General features: G+C 35.0%; 2 protein-coding genes across 2 annotated transcripts in view; one reads left to right on the top strand and one right to left on the bottom strand.

Annotated features, from left to right (window-relative positions):
• Positions 1 to 19,108, top strand: part of gnav1 (guanine nucleotide binding protein (G protein) alpha v1) — a 26,348-nt gene extending 7,240 nt beyond the window's left edge. The window contains exons 3-8 of the mRNA XM_084417081.1: positions 5,313 to 5,332; positions 6,596 to 6,724; positions 11,548 to 11,677; positions 12,880 to 12,951; positions 15,549 to 15,636; positions 18,000 to 19,108. Of these exons, the coding sequence (XP_084273207.1) occupies positions 5,313 to 5,332; positions 6,596 to 6,724; positions 11,548 to 11,677; positions 12,880 to 12,951; positions 15,549 to 15,636; positions 18,000 to 18,190 (630 nt within the window). The 3' untranslated portion in view covers positions 18,191 to 19,108. The remainder of the gene's footprint in view (positions 1 to 5,312; positions 5,333 to 6,595; positions 6,725 to 11,547; positions 11,678 to 12,879; positions 12,952 to 15,548; positions 15,637 to 17,999) is intronic.
• On the bottom strand, positions 19,064 to 21,321 carry npb (neuropeptide B). The gene is made up of 2 exons (XM_084417773.1): positions 20,976 to 21,321; positions 19,064 to 20,296 (listed from the first exon to the last, which is right to left on the bottom strand). Exons 1-2 carry the CDS (start codon positions 21,243 to 21,245, stop codon positions 20,168 to 20,170), a joined length of 399 nt encoding a protein of 132 aa, XP_084273899.1. The 5' UTR covers positions 21,246 to 21,321; the 3' UTR covers positions 19,064 to 20,167.

The raw sequence follows: 21,321 nt of genomic DNA, 5'->3' as shown, positions 1-21,321 counted from the left end.
CATCTGTTGTTGTTGTTTTTTCAGTTAGCCTCCGTTGTTGTTTTTCAGTTAGCCTCCGTTGTTGGTTTTTCAGTTAGCCTCTGTTGTTGTTTTTCTCAGTTAGCCTCCGTTGTTGGTTTTTCAGTTAGCCTCCGTTGTTGTTTTTCAGTTAGCCTCCGTTGTTGGTTTTTCAGTTAGCCTCTGTTGTTTTATTTATTAAGCTTCTGTTGTTTCGTTTATTTTTTCAGTTAGTCTCTGTTGTTTTCTGTTAGCTTTTTTGTTTTCCAGTTAGCCTTCAGGGTTTTGGTGGTTAAAAAAAGCTCTCTTGACTAGCTAGAACAATATAACATAATAACACATTAAGATTTTGATCAGGCCTTGAGCAAAGAGGTTACAGACCACGAGACTGGAATGGGTCCCCTAAACGCTTAGAATCTCATTTGAATACATTTAAACATGCTCAAATAGGCCAATCATGATCCGTAAAAGGTCATGAATTTTTTATTCTAATCTAATTGGTCATTTGACACGGGTGCTGACCCCTAAATCTTTCTCTTATTCGCTAAACATTCCACCTTGCACAATTTTTGCAAAGCGATTCCTCGAAATACTCATCTAATATTATTTTTCTTAATGCGTTAAAGATCCTGAGCACAGATTATGTCATTCATGTTCAGTTAATGACAAGCGTTTATCTCCTGAAGACTTAATACTGAATGTTTTATCGTTATTCAATGATTTATCGATTTCCTAGCAATTTTGCTCAGGTTTCCCAATGCCTCCTGATGCAGTGTCCGTAGGCTTCATGTGGGTGTAATGAAACTGATGTGCAACTGCCACTCTTGAGCCATAATGGCCGCTGATCTGTGCCTCGATCTGACACTCCCACTGTGAATAATGGCTGATTAGTGGAATATTTAAACAGCGAATTGTGTAATTACATATGTGTGTGACCGCAAACTAAAACACCAGGAGGCTGATTATTTAAATGAAACAGAGAGGGTCACCCATGTCGCAGACGTGTGGTGTGTGCCACAGCGAATGAACCTCAAACGCTGCAGCGAGGTGTGTGTGTGTGTGTGTGTGTGTGCGTGCGTGTGTGTGTGTGTGGTAGCTCATAAACGGCAATTAGAAAACAGTCAAACCTCAAAGCCTGCAGCCTTTGCCAGTTGATATATATATATCCTGCAATGCATGCTGGGACATCACACAATGGAGGTTTGACATGTTAGCTTGTCTCTTTGATTAGCACGCAGGACACCTAGAGATCATTGGAAAGAATGAGGAAAAGATGGAGGCGAGTGAGATATGAGGTTCTGTGTGTGGTTGAAGTTGTCCATACCGAATGTGTTTGGCATCAAAACCCACACACACAAAAACGCATAGCCTCAATTCTACTGAATTCCCACACATATGTGCACAGAAGTATGTACTTATCTGTAGTTTGGGGAAAAAGTGGTCCCAAAAAGTGAATTAAAATGTATATATTTTTACATTATTAATAATAATAATAATAATAATAATGTTATGTAAAAAAATATATATATAATTATTGTTTATTTACAATTATTTATTAATAATAATAATAATAATAATAATAATAGTTTTTGTTATTATTATTATTATTATTATTAATTTAAAAATAATGTTGTTGTTCATGTTTATTTGCAATTATTTAATTATAAATTATAATAATTGTAATTATGTATAAATAAATATTTTATTTAATTAAAATAATAATACAAAATATTATTTTATTCTTAATATTAAACTGATCATTTGTAGTAGTATTAGTAATAATTATTATAATTATAAAAAAAACAATTTATAATAATGCCTTTATTATTGTTATTCATTATTCTTTATATATTTTCTATTAATTTAATTAATGTAGTAGTAGTAGTAGTAGTAGTAGTAAAAAATTATGTTGTGGTTGTAGTAGTAGTAGTAAATATGTTGTTGTTTTTGTTGTAGTAGTAAATATATTGTTGTTATCATTAATGTTAAACATCTATTGTTATTATTATAATAATAATTATTATTATTTATTTATTTAATATAATAATAATAATAATAATAATTATTATTATTATTATTATTATTATTATTAATTCTTTAAAAAATATAAAAACATTTCAAACATGCTTTAAACATTGTAAATGTTTATTTCATTTTTTGGCATATTTAATTAATTATAGTTAATTTTACAAAAAAGATTGTATATCCCCCAATGGAAGCCAATGGTATATCCCCTTTTGTGTGTGTGTGTGCGTGCGTGCGTGCGTGCGTGCGTGCGTGCGTGCGTGCGTGCGTGCGTGCGTGCGTGCGTGCGTGCGTGCGTGCGTGCGTGCGTGTGAAATTGACTGACAGGTACTCCTGTCACCTGTTGGCCCCTCCAAATGCTTCTGTCAATAATACGGAGTCAATAACACGCTTGTCACCGGGAGCAACTAAATTATCACCATGGCACTTATTTGAGTTGTGGTTTGAAGAGTGTTTAAATGGACACACACACACACACATGATGATGAATTGCTTTTAAAAAGTATTAAAATTTAACTTAATTTAAAATAGGCCTGAAATTCTTAAAAAATGACAGTGACTTTATTTAAATTTAGTGTAGCACTGTTTTCGTTTCGTACTGTAGCTCTCGCTCTCCGGGTTTAAAAACCTGTCATGTCACACCTGCAGGGCTCCATCACCCATCCTCACACACACACACACACACTCAGAAACACACATATTCTCTTGTTAAAGGTCAGATTTATCAGAGGGCATTCCCATCGTCTTCGCAGGCCAGGTCAGAGCTCCTCACCTGTTCATGTCCTGAATCCATCTTGCGAAAACTCTTCAATTGTGCCTTTCATCCATTCTCATTTGCTCTCCCTCGCTATTCTAAATTCTTCACAAAAACCTCGACCCTAAAACCCCGGCCGGCATCGTTTCGCGACATTCAATTGTGTGGAAAAATAGATCAGAAATGGCGCGAGGAGACGAGATACTTCAGAGTGAAGGTGGAAAGGATTTGAGAGGTCAAAGTGATGTCAAATCAATCCAAAAGTAAAAGTATATCTACAAAACACCAGACGCGGTCTTCAAGTGCCAAAAATACTTCGAAATGTCACGCTGCCTAGGAGAAACCAGGTTGAACAAGTTTTGGAAAGGAAAAGATCATCTAGAAATAAAACCTAAATATGTTTTTTCTTCTGTAGGAATCACAATGTAGGAAGACATTTCGAATGATGTTCATGCTGCTGTTTTCCATTCAGCAAAAGAATACAGTGAGATTAGACCAGCTAATGACCTTGATCAGCCTGGACCAGCTGAAAAACATCAGAAGCTGGTTTTTACTTTGCAAGGGCTATATAGAAAACACTATTCCTGGAGTTTATAGCTGTTAAAGTTAGCCCCTGCCTTTCCCTAAGGAGCGTCAGAGTTAAACAGATTCACAGCGACAGGGCCTTTGCGTCCCGCTGGGAAGTGAAGGCCAGCAGCGAGTGGAAGTTGCATCCAGATGCACGTAAGGACATGTCTGTCATAAGCACCCAGACGTGCCTAAAGAAACACACCTCGCACTTGTGTGCTTGCAGTCTCTGTTCAGGCCGGAGGTGTCTGGATTTGTGTTTTCGTCGCTGCCTTGGAGCATGTTGTGCCGCCCAGGGGGTTTACAAGATCAGACTCAGCTGGAATGCCAAGGAATTGCATTGGCACTGAGACGGAGTGTGGAGTTATGTGTTTGTGTGTCTGTTCAGCTGTCGCTAAAACTAGAAACATGCTCTACAGACTACAGAGTACGCAACTGCGTTTAATGCATATAATGTGAGCTCCAAATTCATTGTGGCAGAAACAAATGTAGTGCTCAACAGTGTTATAATCAGTATAAAGCATTTTTGTTGTTAATAAAAAATATATATTAGGCAAAAATGACACGTCTACGCTAATGGCTGCTAACACCTCTTGCTATAGAGTTGTGCATGTGAGAATCCAGTCCGTTTCAGTACTCGCGTGTACGAAAGAGTTTCTTTCAAATATCTGCCGTTACGCAATGTGTTATTCATTCATCTAGCAAAACCATGTCATAAACTGTAGTCAAGCTAGTACTCTTTTGGAAAAGTAGTCAACTATTTTAAAAGCTACAAAAAAGTAGGTAACTTAAGTTACATTTATTTGAAAACAAGAACATGGTCAAGAGCTAGAGATAAAAAGACAGTTTAACTTTTTTTTTTTTTCACAGCAACGTTCTCTTCAAACGCTCTAGCATGACTAGCTGTGTTGTGTAAGCTACTTTGGAATATTAACTTGCTAGCTATTAGCGACTTGTCATTTAAGCTACTACTCGTTTGAATAAGTACAGCCACTTTACAAGCTAAAGTAATGAACTTAAGCTAAATTTAGTTGAACTGCGCGGACGTCCGCGAACCCTCCTGATGACTAAATTTATGTATGTTAAGGAATGCAGACGGCCAACGTATACTTTTGGGCGTAAAAGGGCAATAGTTTAGCTGCCTTTAACTTTCACATTACCTTCAAATCAGTGCTCTAGCATAACATTAGCATTGTTGTGTAAGCTACTTTGAAACTTTGGGCCGTATCATATATTTGGTGCAATGCGGCGCTAGGCGCGACGCAAGTGTTTATTGCTAGTTTCAGCCCGACGCAGTTATCATTTTCACGTCCTGCGCGACGTGGTTTAAATAGCAAATGCATTTGAGCACTTTTTTAGTTATTTAAAGAGCGTGTTAGTAATAAAGTACGCCCTATATAGTATGAATGTGTGTAGTATGAATGAAATTCGGACGCGCTACGTTCGCCATGTTGTTACGGTCACATGATCTACCAGCGTCAGTTTTGTCATTTCATCTCCATTCATAAATCCTCTCCCGTGGCCTCATGGGATAGTAAAGTGTCCATCGAATAGGCACTTCAGGATCTCTGCAAAAGTGGTAGGTCATCCGGGGACTTTTCGGCTACTGTTTTTCAAATACTATGTATTTGGACATACTACTCTTTCGGTGTACTGTTTTTTCCATACTAAGGAAGTATTATGTTTCCGACACAGCGAGAGACTGATTGCCCTTGGAAGACAACAGTTTATGCTAATGATGCTATAGCCCTAGCTTAACAGTGCGAAAACGCAGTGTGAAAACAAGCTCTGACGTACTAGCATATAGCGCAACCAGGTCTTTCTTCTGTTTGCATGAACAGAATGATAAAATGGTCTTATCAGTGCAGGAAAAGATACCTCACACACTCAATCAAAAACTATGGCGCAGTTGTCTGAGGTTATTGCTTTAAAACTGTTTATGTGTGTGTTTGTCTAATTCTCTCTCCAGGGTGTTTCACCTCCTGTGAGGTGTGTTTATTGCTACGTAGCGCGCACTCACGGATAATCCCTCTCTTTAGCACATCCGCATACAGAAATCCCCCACAGGTTTGCTTATACTGTATCATGCTGTATTTAAATTCATGGTGATAATTAGCATACGGCGTGTTCTCCCTCCTGGGCCAGTCTTATCGCCACCGCAGCCGCTAACCGCAGTCAGCGGTAAAGCAGCTTACCTAGACAATGTAAGACGCCCTTTAAGGACAAGGCTTTTCCCACAGAGACCTGATTATAGGAGGTGAGGTGAAGAGACGCGTCGCTCCCAAGCCTTTTTTTTTTTTTTTTTTTACGACAGGTTGCTGGATAACCGTATCGGTTATCGTCCAATATTGAGTGTCATCTAACACTCAAAGTTCATCTTTAAAAACAGTAATAATTGAATAACACTGTTAAATGTAATCTTTAGCAAATCTTAAAATTAATATTATTTTTTTCATGCTGAACGTTATTATTGTGATGCGAATTTACTTGTAGGATTTAAATCATTATTGATAAAACATTTTATTTAAAACGATTGTCATTTTTATTAATTGTTTTGTTTTAAACATGCCCATGTAGTTTATTTTATGTAAGTTTTTTTTTTTGTTATTTCAGTACACCAACTTCATCTAAACTAAAATGAAAAATGTTGCCTTTGCAACTAGCTTAAATAAAATAAGTTATACAAATTGTATTTTATTTCAGTTCATGTTCATTTTAATTGTTTATTTAAAATATTTTATTTTAGTGATTTATTTATATTTATACCAGTGAAACTAAAACTTAAAAACATTGTTGCTAGTAAAATAAAGCTGAAATATAATAAAACAGAAATTTTAAATGAAAAACTTAAAATTAGAAAGGTTGCCTTGGCAACTAGAACTTAAATTACTAAAAATAGAACTGTTAAGTTTATCTAAAAATTAAATCTATATAGAAATATTAAAAAAACCTACTAAAATGTAAACTAACTAAAAGCTAATTCAAAATATTAATAAATACTATAATAGTATATGCATAGTACTAAAATAACACTGATTTTGACAAATATAGAATAAATATCGGCAATTTATCGGTTAGCGGTCATAATGTGAAAAAAATGATCTGCTTATGAGACTGCTTCGAAGAACTTCTGGCCAAGACCTAGTTTCATTTTGGTGGAAAATGAGTTTTAGGAAGTCATAATCATTACTGTAATTTTTGTCGTCAAATGTCCATTTGTAATAATTTCTATCTATGTCACTCTGTTTCCAGTTTTTTTGAGAACATGGGCAGGATTATCGCCACCGATTACATGCCGACGGAAACGGACGTTTTAAGAGTCCGACTGAGAACCACAGGAGTGATCGAGACTCAGTTCAAAGTCAAACACCTGGTCTTCAGGTAAACAATCTCTTTCTTTGCCCTTTTTACCTCAACTGTTATTACAAAATCAGACACAATTGTTTTTACGAGTAGTCGTAGACTTTGTAAACGACTCTCAGTACCACTCTCAGTTCTCTTAATCATCAGACAGATCAAATAGCCTTTGGTCTTTCGTTTTCAGTTGAAGTTTGTTTGTCTAAAAGTAGCTAAAACTAGCAGGTTCACTGAAATCAGGGGGATTCTGTTAAACAGACCCTTCTCTCGCTTTGTGATATTGACCGTGTCAACGTGGGCGGCATCCTCCATCTCACTATCTTATGAAACGTCACCTCTGCATGCCGTTCTGATTAAGCATCAAGTTCGTCAATATCCTAACTGGCATTATCAGCATTGAGCACACGTTTGACTTTGATTTGGATGCAAGACTTGTTATGAATTTGTCTGAGTTTTATTTATTTTTTTGGCTTGACTAATTGAGTCTGAACTCAAATAATTTGACAGACAACTCTTGAAGGTATATGCCAATTGTCTGTGTTCTGTATAAATAACTTTTTATCTACATTTTGGACAAACTTTGAAGCAGTGTTTTTTTTTTGTTTTTTTTTTGTATCATTCAGGGTTATTATAGTTAACACGACACCATTTTCAACTAAAAGCGGAAAACTTGAACTCTTTTGTCGTTTCATTTACTCAGCAACGGAGTTTTGGGTGCCTGAAAATGGGTTATACAGTGCAACTTTTTGAAAACAATACCTTTATTCTTTCTGTGTAAACTACAGAAAAGCGGATTTTTGAAAACTGTGAAGTCATGCGTACTACGTGTTTAGTGAGGCACGTAGTTTATGTTTACAAAGTGACATCGCCATCTACTGGCCTGGCATGAATAATACAGTTTTTTTTTGTAGTTTTCGCAGATCCTTGTGAACAAGGATAATTAATTTTCACAACATTGTCTTCTGTTCGCGAAAACTGTTTTTAGTACATCGTCATTTAAACGTACCCTTAAACTAAAACTGAAACTAAAACCATACAAGAAAGTTTTGTTACTTGAAATTTTTATTTTATAGTATAAAATTATATTTTTTCAATTTTAGTACTTCAACTTTTTTAACATTTCTAATTTTCATTAAGTTTTTCATATAATATTTTCATTTTATTTTAGTTTTAGTTTTAGCTTTAATCTAAAGAGTTGAAAATGAAAAATGTTGCCTTGTCAGCTAGCTGAAATAATATATAATAAGTTTAAGTATAAATATATACGTTTTATTTAATTTTATTTCAGTTTATTTCAAGTAATGAAATGTTTTTTTATGCTTTTAGTTAATTTTTTTTCTTTAAAGGCAAAAACATGGGGTTTATGGGTAAACTGCAAAGTTACAGTAACAATGACTCTTTTTGCTTAAAATGTTGCAACGAAAAAGTTTCATGCATTTTCATTGTCCTCTTAAGTTCAATTTTGCGCAAACATCGGGCAACCTGTAAAACGATTGGGAGGTTTCATGGAAAATGTGAGTAATTTTCTGCCTGGCAGCTTTTACCAGCCATTTGAATGTTAATGGAGACATTTACAGCTATGACATGCCGCGGACTGTTTGAGATGGCACGGAAAGATGAGTGTTTTGGCATTTGGTGGATAGCAACTGTCTTTTTCTATACTTTTCCGTTCGCTGCTTCTTGGGCTCTTTCTGCCCTGAGAGTTGGCTAATTTATTGGCTTCAGTTGAGGGCTTCTGCAATAACATTTATATTGCATTACTTTGCATAATGATAAATCTAAACCCCCACTGCTTTCATGACAGTTTTTAATAAAAGTGCATCTACAACATCATAAAATCAAAACAAGATGACTTCACTTAGAAAATGGTTGTGGGATGTATCGATGTTTTAAATACCCAGTTGGATGCCTATCCATTTAGACGTCTTTACCGTTTGGTCTTCAGAAATATGTTTTTCAATCTAAAAATGTGGGAAATTGTTCTCTTTGTTGGGTTTTTAGTTTAAGCTGTGGTATAGAGCATAAATACGAGTGAAAAAATCCCATCACCATTAAGAAGATAAAGGAGACTCCATCATAATTAAGTCTTTATGTTCATTATAACTCTATGAAAGCAGTGTTGATGTTATCTGGAGCAATTGTTTGCTACGTGAAACCGGTTTAGTTCTTTAATTCTCATTAAAGTAAATTAATTCGGTCTGAATAACTTACTGTCAATCTTTGGCTTGCTCCACTGCTCGTCCTTATCTCAGCACTTCACACGCGTCCCACGCCGAAACCTCAAGATCTTTATCATATCACTGGATTCACACCTCACGTTTGATATGAACACCCATAGCTGCTGCATTTCAGTGCGAACCTTTGCCATTATCAATAATTCTCTTCAGTTTTTAAATAAAAGCTATGCATTTCTTCTTCTGTTTATTTAGGTATGTATTATTTTTTTATTTACACTTTTATATAGTAATGCATTTATTTATACATTATGCTATTATTTATTTATTTACATGCTTATTTATTTATGCATTGTGCTTTTATTTATTTATATTCATGCTTTTATTTAGTTATACATGCTTTTATCCATTGATTTGTTTGTTTATGGTTTTATACATTTGTGTTCATTTCACTGAGATATTGTTTCTTATGGCCATATGAAAATGTTATACTACCATTTTAAATGGTAAATTGCATTATTTATTTTTCTAATAACGGTTTAATTTTTCACCTGATTCCAAATAACTTCCATTTAACTTGTCAACCGTAATCAAGTAAATAATTACATTAAAAGTATTTTCTTCTAATCATAGTATACAGTAGTTAAACCATGGTAACCACACATTAATCATGGTATTTGTAGTAAAACTGGGGTTATACAAATGGTAATGAAAATCTCCAAAAAACATGGTTACTACACTTTTACTTTAATAAAACCCTGCGGTTAATTTTTGTATATGTTTAACAGGGACAAAATTTGAGAAAATCTATCTATTGTCAGTAATAAAGCATACTTACTTACATTTTATTTAAATTTTTCTTCATAATTTAGATGTAAGCTGACTGTATATTCAGAATGAATCAATATTTAAAATTAAATGTCTATTAATATTTGCAGTTATTTATTCATGATTTAAATGTATATATATTCAAATGTATAAATATACATTCAGGATTTACTTTTATATGTTTGGGTTTATATATTATTGTTTTATATGGCAAATTTTTTTTATATAAAATCTGAGAACATTATTTATTTATGTGAATTTATAACTACTGAATATATAAATCCTGAATAGTTTTATTATAATCTGAATCTATAAATGCAAACAATGCATTTTATTTTATATAAAAAACTATTTAAGTTCAGTAATTTCACTTAAATGGCAATGCAAATTACCTATGAATTGTCATTTAAGTGAAATTATACAAGCTTGATAAAAATTATAATTTTTTTATCAATAAAAATGATTGGCATTTAGAGGCTTTTGCATCTGAACTCTTCATATGCACATATACATATTTACATACATATACATATACATACACACACACACACGCATACTTATATACTGAATAAATACTATATCATTTTATTGTCTATTAAACTGCAACAGGAAATTTTAACTAGAGGGAAAAATAAATCAAACCTAGTGCATCTTCCTGTAATTTTTTTGTGTGTCACATCTTTTCCAACTGCACAAAGGTTTAATAATGGCTTTGTTTAATTATGGGATGATCGGATGTGGCCACATAATCACTGCAGACGAGGTGAGAATCGTGCCGTGTTAAACACACTGATCAAAACGCAAGTCGTTTCACTCATCATTAGACTGTTCATTACGGCTCAGATGTGAGGGGTGACCCCGAGCGACCTCAGATTTAGATTCGGTTTGGAGATTTCATTACACTTAAAAAATCACCAGAAACTGATGAAAACAGTGACACTTTTTGTCCAACTCACCCATGACATCATGTTGTTCCTACTTGCGTCCAAAATGTACATTAAGACAATAGCTGTGCAATGATTACTGCATACAGTAGGCTATATTAACCGTGTTTTTCTGGTTTACCTGCAGCTTTTTGTTGTACACTAGAAAATCTTCCGTTTTTTTAATCCACCAGTTTGCAATAGTGTCAACATCAGCTTTGTTCTTAATTCAATTCGTTTGACTGATTTTTATGAGAAACCGTGTGCATTAGTGTCCCATAAAGCACATATAGATTTATTTTTCCATCACGTTTGAAGTGTGTGTGTAAATTGATAGTTTTGATTTCAGACGTGTGGAGGAATCTTCCCCACAAATATAGTGAAGATATGGCACAGGATGAAGTGGAAGCTGGAAAATAAATGTATGAGGGAGACTTTGACTCTTCACAGCCTTCTCCTTTTAGACATGATTTTCTGAAGACAAGAAACGCTCTGAGAACAAACACTCGGTTTTCCAGCTCTTTTTAGATGCGCTAATAGACGTGAAGAGGGCGAACCTGTAATGAAATATGTAATGTTTTGATGCATCTTTGCTAACAAGCTAACTCTTTTTAGCGTTGGGATCTAAAACACTGTGAGGGGAAATTTGGCAGAGCTTGTTAATTTGAGAGACTCATTTGGTGGCATTAATAATAACTCATTGGTCTGTTTTGAACATGTTTGGATGCGTTTCGCTAGTTAGCAGCATATTAGCATAACAAATGTGACGCTGTTTGTAAGTCAACGTGAAATGATGTTCAAAATCCATTGTGCTTTTGTAACATGATGTATTTCCCAAGGTAAATTGAGCTTGTGATGACATTAAAGTGTTTTTGTGCCGTTTCTGTTCCATTGAGGACCTTTTGTCTCTCTCTGTCCACAGAATGTATGACGTTGGAGGCCAGAGGACGGAGAGGAGAAAGTGGATCAGTTGTTTTGAGGACGTGAGGGCCGTGCTGTTCGTTGTGTCCCTGAGTGGGTACGACATGACGCTAGTAGAAGATCCATCTATGGTGAGAAAACATTTGTACTTTTGCATTCACCTACTACATCAAACAGAAGCTGTCACTGAACAAACAAGTGACTGAACCCGGGATCACCAAATAGGTTATTTAATAATTAAAGGGATATTTCACCGCTGTAAAGATGAATGTGTGTTTTAAATTGGGTCATTTGTGTAGTAGAAATGTGAAATTATTTTAGAAGTTGGTTGCTTTCTAGACTGAGAAAAGCCAGAAAATGGCTCATGTGGATGAAAGACAACAACTCCCAGAATGCACTTGCTTCGCTGCCCAACGAGGACACTCCCAAGCCACGCCTACCGGTTACAGAGGGCAGTATCGGAAGAAATGATACAACTAGGCTACTAGTCGACTCGAAACTGAAAAGACGCCGTTTTATCGTGAGATCCCCCTATGGGCGGGTTGAAGACATGCGGAACGAGCTCCCCCTACTGGCTGTAGTCTCTCGCCTCTGGACAAAAAAGCCTCAGATGACGCAAAATGGCGATTTTTTTTTTTTTTTTTTTTTTTTTTTTTTTTTTTTGTCATCTGAGGTTTTTTTCCAGCCACACAATACAGAAATCTCTTGTCTCAGGTGGACATGAGGGAGGGAAGCACGGTCATTCGAAAATACTACCGGGTTTCTACTGATACAAAGCTTAATGCTAATCGGTGCAGTATCCCTTTAACTAATATATTATTTATTAATTATGAATTAGTTTTTATTTCTTTTTTTTAATCAACATTTTTCATACATCTCTTCTGGAAATTCTGATACTATTACTACAGTATATAGTGGTTCTGTCACCATACGTTTTTGTATCAACGGTTTAAATTATTATATATATATTTTTTTTAATAACTCCCTGTAATTGCATCATTATAAATACTGAAAATAAAATGTATTTAGCAGATACTTAATTTTAATATTTTACAGTATTCTTTTAATATAACATACTAAAACTAAAATTTAGTAACAAAAAAATAAGAATCAGTATTATTAATGCTGAAAACATTTAATTAGTATATTTTACTGTATTTATTTAATGAAATAATGTAATATTATAATCTAAAATTTAGTAAGCTAAATGTGAGTCTGAGTGTTAATGCACCGACCTCAGCTTTTCGATCGCCTCTCATATATGACATCATGAGAGCATCATGGGATCTCGTGGGATTGACAGCTCATGTTTTTAATTTGTGCTCTTGTTTAGAATCGACTGCAGGAGAGTCTCAAGCTGTTCTCGTCAATCTGCAATAACGTCTTCTTCAGAAGCACTTCTATGGTAAGAAACGGCTCAATTAACAGAGAGTGCTCATCCAATCTCATCCCATTAGCTGGAGAGGAGGCCAGTGTCATCAATCAAGGGACTACACAAAACGCCCAACATATGTGACCAAAAACGTTATTTTCAGGGAAACGCACGGCTAAAGTAGTTCCTGGCAGATCTTTACCGGGTTACAGTTCCATATCACTTCTCGGAGTTGACTGTATTAACGGAAAATAGGATATAATTCATAACAAGAAAAAACATGCAGCCCCATGCGCTTGATCTGCCATGTTCAATGTGTAACTTCACAATCAATGGAAACATGCAGTTTAATTTGAATAAAAAAAGTATATAGTCCTATCTATAATCAATAGAAATGAAACTGAATATATAAATAAATTGATAGTCCTGCTGCACGCGTTTTCGTAATTATTGCAGATAATATAACAAATAAATAATTATTGATAGGCCTACTTGTTAAAAGGGCTTTGTGTTTCATTTATTAGGCTAGTCTACTGTCAATAATATTAATTTTAACTAAAACGAATTGAATTAAATAAACTAGTGCAAAGTGCCTGTGCAAAATCAGTTTTTGTTGGTTCGGTGTGTTTGAGTGCTCATTGTTACAATTACACAGCAAAAGTTCAGTGACATTTTTATTTGTGCATGGTAGAAAGTACGGTACATGTATACTGACATAATGACATACAATAAATGTGGAAAATTGAACTACACGATTGAGGGAGCAGGCTACACAGTGAACCGACGATATCTTTTGCATTTCTAATCCAAATAACGCCAAACTTGGCACTGCACTTACTCGTGCCCGTAGCGAGACACTTGTCAAGTTTGAAATTCATCAGACTAATGGTTTGAGAGATATGCAAATAACAGACACACACACAGAGACAGAAAGAAAGACGTTCCTGTAATTTATAGATAGATATAATATTCAGAAGCAAACAGTGTAGCTGACTTACAGATTCAGGTAACATCCACAAATGAATAAGCGCGACGATTCAGGGAGCAAGCTACACAGTGAACTCCGAAAAAATACAGATTCAGTTAACATCCACAGAGTGTTTGTTTATGACAGAATGTTTATTTTTAAACCACAACCTTCTAATGCTTCTTTTACCGATATATTTACCGATATCTTTTGCATTTCTAATCCAAACAACGTCAAACTTGGCACTGCACTTACTCGTGCCCGTAGCGAGACGCCTGTCAAGTTTGAAATCCATCGGACTAACAGTTTGAGGATATGCGAATAACAGACAGACAGACAGACGTTTCTGTAATTTATAGATAGATATTATAAATAAATAAATAAATAATTGCCTGTTGTCAATTATTCCTTACATTTACGATGGATGGATCAATAGATAGATGGATCTATCTATGGATGGATGGGTAGATTTATGGATGGATTTATGATAGATGGATGGATGGATGGATGGATGGATGGATCAATAGATAGATGGATCTATCTATGGATGGATGGGTAGATTTATGGATGGATTTATGATGGATGGATGGATGGATTGAATGATCAATCGATGGAAGGATGGGTGGATTGATCCACACACACACACACACACACACACACACACACACATAAATATATAGCATAATTTATATCACATAGACTTAAATAATATATATTTATTTTAATAGTTTTCAAGTGTTTTCAGATGTTTCTTTCGTTCAGTGATTTGACAATCCTTTAGTGCCGCTTCTAAAGTCTGCAATGATTTTAGCAATTTAACGCTTAAGTTTTTACGTCACAGATTTTAACTTAAAGTTAAATCAAATCTGAATCTATTTACTTTCCTATTGCACACTTCTGGTCTTTTTATTAATAAATTTGTTGTTTTTGATAGTTTATAATCATTTTTGATAATAGCTTGCTCCGCCTCTGAAACGACTTTCCATTTCTGCTGACATCATCAAGCCCTCTCATTTTTAGCTCCTCCCCTGCATTCACGATCTACTTTTTTCTCGTAAATAATAAGTTACATCACCGGTTATTCCGATGTCAGTGAGTTCTCCTCAAGTTCTGGAGCTCCACCTCATTATAAACTCTGTTGTACGATCACCTGATGAAAGAGTCTGTGGTTTCGCTCTGAACAAAGCTCTCTCTCGTTTCATTGGCCGATTTCTGTAGCTTGCTTTGGTAACCTCGCATCTTTCCTCGTAATTACAGCCCATGTCGTCAGTTAGCCCAGACTTTGTTATAATTGCCCATGTCGTTTGGCAATTAAACTAGCAGGCGTATTTTAGGTCGTCCCGTGGGTGACAATGGTCCGCTTGTTGTGTGTCTTTTTATCGTACGCCCTCTGTAAACCTCTTTCCGAGTAATGAGGTGCGCTAACTGCCCTTGTTAAGATCCACGTTAGTCATACTCTGTTGTTTTGAAACGCTGGGCAAAATCATTACTGGACCGAGTTGTTAATTAAGCCATTATAGTGAGCCGGGTGTTTGTAACCGCGCACACACAACTTTCCTCTCCTAGACTTTGTGTGTAAGCTTGTCCTGAATGATTGATTTGACAGAGTGGCCGGTTGATGGGTGTTGGAGTGACGTGTAAGTGTTTCCCTCTTGTTTTGCAGATATTATTCATGAACAAGATTGATCTTTTCCAAGAGAAGATTCTGCACTCGGGACGTCATCTACGGCATTACCTTCCTCAGTTCAGAGGTGATTTGCACATGAATCACACTCTCTCTCTCTCTCTGCAGACTCTTAACTTCAGCTGCTCACGAAGGCTCGTTTGCTTTATTAAAGCTGAGAGTTGGCTAGCGTTTCTGTCTTCAACTGCTCCCCAACATATTCTTTCTTTTATGGTTTGTCGTCTTTGATTTAGTTGTTTGTTTTGTTCATTTAGTAGATCTCTTTCTTTCTTTTGTTTGCTTGTTGGTTCTCTTTTGTTCTTCCATTTGTTTGTTTTCATTGTTTTGAACATTCATTCTTTTGTTTTGTTTTAACATTTGTTCTTATTTTTGTTCCTTTCTTTAAAATTTATTCTATTGTCATTTGTCCTTTTTTTTTATTTGTTCTTTAAGTTGTTTTCTTTTTTCTTTAATTCATTTGTTTTTTTCTTTCACTTGTTACATTCTCGTTTGCTTTTTTCGAATTCTTTCATTATTTGATTGTTCATTCTCAGTTTCATTTGTTTGTTCTTGTTCTTTTTGTTAGTTCTCTTGTTTGTTGTCTTTCATTTCTGTTCTCGTTTGTTCAATCAGTTGTTTGTTTCATTGTTCATTTTCTGTTGTTTGTTCGTCTGTTTGTACAAGAAACACTCTTGTTTCTTTGTTCTGTTCTTTCTTTATTTTTCGGTTGTCTACTTTTTATCTAATTTATTTGTTCGTTCTTTTGAGTTCTTTTTTGTTTGCTCTTTCATTTGTTTCTTTTTTGCTTTCTTTAATTTGTTTGTTCTTTCTTTCAATCATTTCATTCTTTTTCATTCGTTATCTTTCTTTTGTTGTTTTTGTTTGTTTGTTTTTTTGTCTGTCATTTAGTTTTTTTGTTCCTCATTTTTTTCATTTACTCTCTTTTGTTCATTTTTTTTCACGTTTATGCTTTAATTTTTTCTTATTTTTTTTCTTCCACTTTTTGTTCAATTTTGTTTTTGTTTGTTTTTGTTCTTTCATTAATTTTTTTGTTCATTCTCTCTGTTCTGTTTTCTTATCTTTGTTTGTTCTCTGTTTATTTATATGCTGTTTCTTTATTTTGGTTCTTCGTATTATTTTAGTCTTGCTTTTTCATTTGTCTGTCTTTCTCTTTCTTACTTTTTTGTCTTCTGTCTAAGACAGAAGTCTTAATTTCTGTCTGTCTTTTTTTCTGTTTTTGTCATTCTTTCTGTCTTTTTTGTCTTTTGTCTTTTTTTCTGCCTGTCTCTCTGTATTTTTTGTCTTCTTTCTTTCTTTCTTTCTTTCTTTCTTTCTTTCTTTCTTTCTTTCTTTCTTTCTTTCTTTCTTTCTTTCTTTCTTTCTTTTTTTCTTTCTTTCAGACTCTGCCATCCTCTATCTCTGTCCTTCCATTAAGACTGAATCCACCATGTCTCCGTGAGTTTGTGGTTTTGCTGTCTAATCAGCTGGAATGGATCCCGTAGTTTTTACCTCAGGGAGAAAAGGTCAAGACGGATGAGGCTGGAAATTTCTCGCATAACATTGTCTTCACTATCCACGCACCCGCACCGACACTTGTGTATGTTAATCCCGCTTTGGATAGAATATTACAATAAAACTTTTTTACAACTACATTTCACCTGTTAATTCATTTGTCAATTTAGCATTGAAGGTTTAGAGACTGATCTCCTGTTCATCAGTCCTACCGGTTGGAGCCGATCTCGTCAGATGTGCATAGACTGTTAATATTTATATCTTAAATATTCCTTAGAGAAAATACTGCTTCAACTATGCAAAAGAAAGCTTCACGAAGGAAGCTTCACACTTTATTTAGAGTGGCCTTTTATTGTGGCCAGCCTAAGGCACACCTGTGCAATAATCATGCTGTCTAATCAGCGTCTTGATATGTCACACCTGTGAGGTGGATGGATTATCTCGGCAAAGATAATAGTGCTCACTAACACAGATTTAGACAGATTTGTGAACAATATTTGAGAGAAATAGGCCTTTTGTGTACGTAGAAAAAGTCTTAGATCTTTGAGTTCAGCTCATGAAAAATGGGGGCAAAAACAAAAGTGTTGCGTTTATCATTTTGTTCAGTGTATATGTTGTTCTTTTGAACTTGAATCCATTAGAAAGATTCTTGAAACAAATGCATAACTGTTTCCAAAATATTATGAAGCAGCAATAATAAATGTTTCTTGAGCAGCAAATCATCATCATTAGAATGATTTCTGAAGGATCGATGTGACACTGGATTAATGAAGCTGAAAATTCTTGACATTGACATTCTTGATAAATGACATTTTAAACCCTTTTACAGTTATTTTGCCTATTTAAATTTGAGTAATATTTCACAACATTACTATTTTTACTGTAAATATGCAGCCTTGGTCTTCTTTCAAAAACCTCTCTGCGTGTTTTTGTTGACAGGAGCTGACTGTGATGTGGACGCTGGCGCCCGGTTCATCGCCTCCATGTTCGTGTCTCTCAACGCCACCCCCAGCAAACTGATCTACCACCACTTCACCACAGCCACCGACACCTCCAACGTGCAGGTCGTTTTCCAAGTCGTCATGGACACCATCATCAAGGAGAACCTGGAGGCCGTGTCCCTGCTCTGAGTCCATTCCCCTTTAAAAACTCAAAGACTCTGATGGTATTTATTATATATGATGCTCTGATATTTATCAGAATGGAGCGACTGCACACTCTTCATGAAGCAATAAACGAATACATGCCAGTTTATGCTCTTCTTACTTAAACTCCAACTAACAAAAGGACTAAATATTTAATAACTGTCCTCAAAATGCAATAATAAACCAAATCTGAATCACATATTACGCTGTGGAAGTGTATAATATGGTTTAAAGAGTAAATTGTACTCTCCTGAGGAAGTCGACTTGCTCGTCCATGCATCCCATAATTTTCCACCTGACATCCCCCGATTCCTGAGTGTGTTACCATGGTTAATCATCACTTGTGAAATAACCTTTTCTCCTCTGTAAATCTTTGTTCTACATGGTCCGTTCAGAGATCAAACACCCTCTCAGTTCATAAAGGTTTTTTTTTTTTTTTTTTTGCATTATGAATCATTTTGCTTTTGACTCATTTGTTATTCAAGGCATTGCAGCACTTTTATAGTTGTCAAAGAGGATTTATTCAATCTGAAATGGTTTTGATGCACCAAAGTGAGCCACACATCTATATGAAGCATAATCATACTTGTAGCAATTGCATATTGTAAATACATTTCAAATCATGTTACTTTACCATTTTTTTCCCAATTATTAATTGATGTATTTTTGCTATTTAAATGCCATATTTCGCTTTTCAAAAGCATTTGAGTTACTTTTGTAAGTGCAAAAAAGCCACTGTGAATAGAAACGTAATTAAAAACTAACATAAATTTATCTGATATTGTTTTGTGCTGATTTCCCACATACAATGAATGGTGTGAAACGAGTATGTTTCTCAACACAAACATACACACAATGAACGGTATATCTTTCAAGTTTAATAAAATAAAGAAAACATCTTTGAAGGTTTTTGCTCATAACAGTGAATTCTTTTTATGAACATTTAATACATCTGGAAGTTGGTACAGGAGATAGGTGGGTGCGAGTGAGAACAGATCGAACAGAAAACACCTCTTCGTTTAGTCTGTGGATTTTGTATTTATATTCATTTATAAATTTTAAGCAGCGAACTTCACATTGTGTGAACCAGTGGTGCTCAAAACTGCTCTCCGAGATCTATTTTCCTGCACAATACAACTGAAACTAAGTGTTCACACTGAAAGTGGCTTGAATTTGGTTTGACTTCGCTTTTGCACATTCGCTATATACTAAACCACACTGTAAAAAATGATTGCTTTGATTATCACGACTTAAAATTCAACAATAAAATTTGAAATAATGTGTTGTTTCAACGTAAAGTATGTGTTCGTGCTTGACTTAAAATTTTAAGTTATCTCAACAAATTTTAAGTTAACTAATTGCAGCATTTTTATTTTTTTTACAGTGCAATATCTTTTTTTTTTTTTTTTTTTACGGTACATTTTAATGTCTTGATGCCTGAATTTAACAAAATATATAAAAAAAAAAAATGTCACAAAACAATATCCATCTTATTTTTAACGAATGTTGCGAGACTTCGGGTGTCATCCTTTTATCTTTACAAAACATCTCGTTATGCTGCTTGATATTCAAATTGGTATTTCTTTACTGTAATTTTAACATGTTGTCGTAGTTATAAATGCACTGTTTTGTAGCGCACATAGTTTTGCCGTTTACCTCACTGTTACCTCACTTTTTACATAGCGGCTAGTGAATCGGAAGTCCCGCACGTTCACAGAAAATAACATAATATACATAATACAAGTCATAGTTTAAAAAATATTGTCATCGCTACCTAACTAAACATCTCAGGAAAGCAGATATTCGGGAGCAGCGCTGAACATCCCTGGGTTAAATCAAGTAAACATTCAATGTCAACAGCGCGCCTCACTGCCTTGGCTGTAAATACTCCTGAAATGAAGAGACTTTGGGTCGGGGAAGGAGAGCGAGAGAGAGAGAAAGAAAGAGAGAGACGGGTTCCGCTCAGGAGGTGAAGCAGTCCAGCGAATCGAGCGAGAGATACACGTCTGCTTTGCACCGAAACGTGCTCGAACCGTCCTGAACCAGCTCACAGCTCTGTAGGTTTGGAGAAATGTCCTTTACGCAGATGGCCTGAGGGGAACAGAACGCCACAGTAAACCTTAGTGGAAGTCTCTTCTACATGTCAAGTCAAGTCACCTTTATTCATATAGCGCTTTTTACAATACAGATTGTATCTAAGCAGCTTCACATTGATAACATGAAAATAATACCACAAAGTTTGTTTCTAGAAGAAAATTGCATCATCGTCCACCCTAAATAAATAAATTCGACATGCTTTTTAAAATAAAGAAAACGGACAAATCAGATATCAAATCTAATTCTGTCTACATTAAATCTGATTTATATTTTAATGTAAAACATTTTTAAAGATTCACTTAAGAATTTCACTTTAGCAATAAGTTTAGCAAATATATACGAGAAAATTATGAAACTGTTTAATGTAAGTTCATATAAATATACATACATACATACATACATAATTGAATGCAAATTAACTACAACCTAATCAACTATTATATCATGTTTATACATTTTATTAGGCTTATTTAAAGTCTAAATTGTTTTATAAGATACATTTTTTTAAAGTTTAAATATATTAAAATAAAAATAAAAATAAATATTTTATAACCTTTGAATAAACTGCCTATGTTATATATGTTTGTGTATATATAATAGGGTATTGTTTACTTTTGCTTATGCAATAGGCTATATATAATATAATAAAACGTGTTTTCATCAAATAGTTTACCATGTTTTTGAGGACTGGCGTTTGTCTGCTGCTGAGGTCGGGTATCGCGCTGTTGGAGACGCCGGGGCTCTCGCCGCTGTCCAGCGCGGATTCACCCTCAGATCTGCGGACATACGGCGACCTCCGGATCCCGGACAGCAAACCCGAGGCTCTCCCGACGGAATAGTAGCTCGGCCCGGTGGACTGCTTGTACCAGGCGTCTGTAGGATGGCTGGAGATGAGGATGGAAACAGCCACGAACACCAGCACGGATCTGACGGACTTCTCCATTGCGCACTTGACCCAAACGTGTGTTTTGATCTATGGTGCCTCTTAGCTTTTGGATTGATGTTCTCCACATCTGGAG

This window comes from Rutilus rutilus (genome assembly GCF_951802725.1).
Source record: "Rutilus rutilus genome assembly, chromosome: 8".
Taxonomy (NCBI): domain Eukaryota; kingdom Metazoa; phylum Chordata; class Actinopteri; order Cypriniformes; family Leuciscidae; genus Rutilus; species Rutilus rutilus.
This window is presented reverse-complemented; position numbering and strand designations above follow the sequence as displayed.

Coding starts and splice junctions, on each gene's coding strand:
- npb (XM_084417773.1), bottom strand. CDS start 21,245: ATGGAGAAGTCCGTCAGATCCGTGCTGGTGTTCGTGGCTGTTTCCATC. Junction 20,297..20,975: donor CGCCAGTCCTCAAAAACATG/GTAAACTATTTG, acceptor TGTTCCCCTCAG/GCCATCTGCGTAAAGGACAT.